Source organism: Egretta garzetta, unplaced genomic scaffold (genome assembly GCF_000687185.1).
Source record: "Egretta garzetta isolate BGI_Z169 unplaced genomic scaffold, ASM68718v1 scaffold412, whole genome shotgun sequence".
NCBI lineage: Eukaryota > Metazoa > Chordata > Aves > Pelecaniformes > Ardeidae > Egretta > Egretta garzetta.
Genome location: NW_009258770.1, coordinates 361,969 through 366,283, shown reverse-complemented (window position 1 = coordinate 366,283; position 4,315 = coordinate 361,969). Strand labels below are relative to the sequence as shown.

Here is a 4,315-nt window from a genome sequence, read left to right as displayed (position 1 = left end):
GGCCGCCCCTTCTCGCCGCCGGGCACCGCCGCTACCGGAGCGCGCCCCCAAGCCTGCCTCGCCCCTGCCCCGGCGCCCTTTGCCTGCGAGCGGTGCCCTCCCGGGGTCCCTCCTGGCAGCAGCCATTTTAAGATGCCCGCTGAGAGCCCCAAATACTAGATGACCTCTAGGGGTCCCTTCCAACCCAAAACATTCTATGATACCTGTCCCGCTCTCCCGCGTAACCACCGCCGGGGTCGTTCCCCTCCAGCCCCCGGCGTGGCTGTGCGCGCCAAGCCGCGGTTAAGCCCCAGCAGGCGTCGTCTCCTCCCGGACCTGCCTCGGGAAGGGAAGGGAGTCCTCGCTAAGCTGCCTCCAACTTCATGGCTTGATGTGCCCGTGACTACAGATAACGAGTGGGAAAACCAGCCAAATGGTTATGCAAAATCTCCTGTGACCTTCCCGCGTGCTCTCGAACTGGAGGTAAGCTGCTAGCAGTAAACTTGAAGGTAACAAAAGTCGTTACAGAAGTGAAAATCATAGTTGCTCCTAATAAAGAATTTGGGGAAAACTTCGGGGGTGAGCAAAAATCACTCTTGCACGATTTAGTCCACGTATAGCCCTTGTGCTTGATTTGGAGAGTGCCTCTATGTACATTTAACTTGCTAGTAAAAATTGCACCTGGACATCAGATGCACCGATTCAGGAGTTTCTTTTTCTTGTCTTAAGCAACAGCAACAAAACCCCCCCAACAAATAATGTACTTGCAGGAATTAGCACCAACTACGCACTTACACAATTCTAGAGTATTACAGACCAAATAGCCTTCATGAACACTTTTAAGTTTAAACCCCCTTTTCAAAATATTTACTTAAATTGATGGTAGCATCAACACAGTTGACAATTTCAAGTTTAATTGGGGAGCTCCAATCGGCATTGAATAGGAAACATTGCACTGTACAGAAGTCCAAACCAGGTAATGAGGGGATAACACCGCGTAAATGGATTGACTGTATCGTCAACCCCATTCCTCTCCTACAGGCCATGTTTTGCTTTGGGAGTAAATCACCCAAAACCAGGCAAGTCAGTCGGTGGACAGTTTGGCAGCAGGTTTGCAGCTCTTGACTTTTCCCACCCAGATTCACCATAGGCCCCTTTCCCTTTAAAAGAGGCTTAATCTCTTGCTTTTTAAATTCTCTTGTCAGTGATTCTGTAAACACATGAAATGAGAGCTGGAGGCATCTGCCTGTTTGCAGATCATCACAGGAACATCAACAAGGACAACTTCTTTCCTCTAGTAATAGGCAAATTCAGTCAAGAGACCACTATGTATATGCTGTGTCTGTTAAGTAATTCAGCTTGTCCTCCTCACTGGAATTACCAACTCAGTGCAGATTTTGTGATGTAAATAATCAGTCTGTCCAAGAAACTAGAGTTCATACTCCTCCCCTCCCCCTTGTTGGCACAGTGTTCTTTTAAGCATAAAGCTAGATGGCTTTAAACTGGCACTGAATAGGAAGCTGCTTAATGTCAGTTAATATTAACATTTTCTTTGAGAGTTTGTCCCAGTTGGTGGCTCTTAGGTACTGAAGGCCTCACTAGGAAAGAAGAAAGGTTTTATTCTGACGTTTTTGTTCCTCTGTATTGTTTATTGAAACCCAACAACTTTATCCAAGAACAAAGCAAACTTTTCTGGCTGTCCAGGAAGGAAAGGTTTCAAAGTTGACAAGTCCATCGACTGCAGTGTCTCCACAAGAGTGCTGTAAAAACAGACCAAAACCAAAAATTAAAAAAAAAAAAAAAATTGCATCCCAAAGGTAAAATTTTTTTCTTCACACAATTTTCTTTCTAATCATACATACATAATCCTTTAGCACAGAAGCAAAAATAAGGACACGTATTGAAAGGAAGAAGAGACCCCACAAACCAGCAGGCCCCAGCCATCGCTGGCTCACAGGCAGCATTGCTGAGACCACACTGCGACCTATACCACAGCTTTCACAACCTCAGCTCTTAACTTTTTGATCTTCTGTGGTTGCAATGCTGGGAGACTGAACAAGATCTGAGGATCTTCACCATAAACTGTACCAGGAAATTCATCCTATTTGGACACATAGCATAGTTCTCCACTGAACACACAGCCAGAAAGAACAGCTTAATCAATCTGTTAGCTTGCTATGGTCAGACTGCAAATAAGGCTCAAATGCTAGGCACTGTTCAACAGAAAGAGATAAAAATTCCTTCCTGTCTCTGAAGCCGTCAGAAGCACCGAGATAGTGAGTTTAAGAAACTTGCCCAATATAAATGAATGACAGGCCTAGCTTTTTCAAAAGGCTCTTCCAAAACGTACAAAATCCCATTTGCAGGGCAAAGGAACAAGATGCAGACTAAATAATGGGAGTTGCATTTCCTCTGCCTTCAATTTAGAGGTCATCTGTTATTTACAGAGTGCAATCAATCTTAAGTAATCATAAATAAAAAACAGTAAGACACAGTCAAAACAAAGAGAGCAAATGAAACTAACAGGAGCCAGGATGAACAGCAACAAAAGGAGATGGGGTTTTGTTGCTCTTGGGTTTTTGGGGGGGAGATTGTTTGGCTGGTTGTTTGGTATTTGGTTTCGGGTTTTTTTTTCCCCTGTAAGTGACCAGCAGTAGATCTGCGAAACTCCTTGTCACAGGATGTGGCAGATTCAGGAAGTTTGGTTAAAAGGACAGCCTGAATAAGCACTTCAGAGACAGAGATACTGAAAGTTACTAACCAGACAGCATCTGCTTTAGGAATCCCCCTGAATCAAACTACTTAAGAGCATTAGTGGGAAAGTGATACAAGGAAGTACCCTATGTTTGTCCAGTTCTGGAGCCCTCAGCACAAGAAGGCCATGGAACTGTTGGAGCGGGTCCAGAGGAGGGCTACTAAAATGATCCAAGGGCTGGAGCACCTCTCTTACAAGGACAGGCTGGGAGAGTTGGGGCTGTTCAGCCTGGAGAAGAGAAGGCTGCGGGGAGACCTGATTGTGGCCTTCCAGTACTTAAAGGGGGCCTATAGGAAAGACAGGACAGCTGTGACAGGACAACAGGTGATGGTTTTAAACTGAAGCAGGGTAGGTTTAGACTGGATATGAGTAAGAAATTCTTTACAGTGAGGGTAGTGAAACACTGGAATGGGTTGCCCAGAGAGGTGGTGGAGGCCCCATCCCTGGAAACATTCAAGGCCAGGTTGGACGGGGCTGTGAGCAACCTGATCTGGTTAAAGGTGTCCCTGCTTCTGCAGGGGGGTTGGGCTGGGTGACCTCTAGGGGTCCCTTGCAACCCAAACCATTCTATGATTCTCTGTTCTTGCCCTGTCTCTTCTTTTGGCTGGGCACTTGCATGTGGCCACTGCAAATAGGATATTGAGCTATGTAGACTCCTGATCCATGGCAGTAAGGCCATTCTTATGTTTTGTTCAAAACATTCCAGATACTTTCAATTTTATTCTGTCAGTACATCTATACATTCAATTTTAGTGCCCTTTACAAGGAAAATCCATACATCAAAATGATTAAATGGAGTCCTAAGTCTGCAGGGAGCAATTCACTCCTTACGGCTCATGGTTACAAACTGATGGTCTGAGTTGTATTATTTCTAGACTTAAAAAAGAGCAGAGAAAGAGAGAAGCTGTTAAGTACCTCTAGAACGCTACCTGACTGTTCCAAATTCAACCACTTCTATTTGGTTTAAATAGCTCTTCTTTCAAGCTGAATACATGTGCCTTCAAAAAAAAATTAAAAGGAGTCAATGTCAAAAGGCTTGGTAAAAGTTTAGTAAATTAGCACCTAATGTTAATCTATTCACTAGGGAAAATCACCTTGCAAACAAATGGTCCTGACAGAGAAGGATGTAAATGGCCTTGTCACATCCTCAATACTGCAGTATCAGAGAGTGATGGGGCTGAACACTGCTTGTTCAGTCAGGCCAGCCACAGCAGCTCCATACCTGCAGTTACAGTGGAGGACGTGCCCATCTCTGTGGAGCTGTTTTGCCAGTTCAAGTTGATGGTTGTTCATCAGCTTTTCGTTTATTACTACTATTAGTGGTTTTCCTTTTTCTAGAGTCTCCAGACAGCTACCTGCACCTACAGGAGAGACAGAAAACACGGTGAGTTTTTGCTCCGGCAGAAGAATCATCATCCTACCTGCTCTTGAAACATGGGAGACACCTGAAGGTGAATATTTAACCATCCCAGCTCTAGTTGTGGACCTGAACATTCGATGCCAGCCCAGCCCCGAGCCGTAGAGGGACAGACTTCACCCAACCGACTTCCCCTCCAGCCCCCAGGACAACGGGCTCGGCCA

General features: G+C 45.3%; 2 protein-coding genes across 2 annotated transcripts in view; both read right to left on the bottom strand.

Moving 5' to 3' along the window:
* Positions 1 to 520, bottom strand: part of LOC104135702 (ALG13 UDP-N-acetylglucosaminyltransferase subunit) — a 23,903-nt gene extending 23,383 nt beyond the window's left edge. Inside the window, exon 1 of the mRNA XM_035889063.1 lies at positions 506 to 520. Coding sequence (XP_035744956.1) covers positions 506 to 520 — 15 coding nt within the window. The remainder of the gene's footprint in view (positions 1 to 505) is intronic.
* A 1,101-nt stretch (positions 521 to 1,621) lies between these two features.
* On the bottom strand, positions 1,622 to 4,201 carry LOC118451727 (UDP-N-acetylglucosamine transferase subunit ALG13 homolog). The gene is made up of 3 exons (XM_035889072.1): positions 4,156 to 4,201; positions 3,957 to 4,095; positions 1,622 to 1,739 (listed from the first exon to the last, which is right to left on the bottom strand). Exons 1-3 carry the CDS (start codon positions 4,199 to 4,201, stop codon positions 1,628 to 1,630), a joined length of 297 nt encoding a protein of 98 aa, XP_035744965.1. The 3' UTR covers positions 1,622 to 1,627.
* Positions 4,202 to 4,315: the final 114 nt, after the last annotated feature.

Excerpts from the sequence above, each read along its gene's own strand:
- LOC118451727 (XM_035889072.1), bottom strand. The coding sequence starts at position 4,201 with ATGGTTAAATATTCACCTTCAGGTGTCTCCCATGTTTCAAGAGCAG. Across the intron at positions 4,096-4,155 it reads CTCCCATGTTTCAAGAGCAG|GTGCAGGTAGCTGTCTGGAG; the intron begins GTAGGATGATGA and ends TCTCTCCTGTAG. Across the intron at positions 1,740-3,956 it reads GTCCTCCACTGTAACTGCAG|CACTCTTGTGGAGACACTGC; the intron begins GTATGGAGCTGC and ends CTGTTTTTACAG.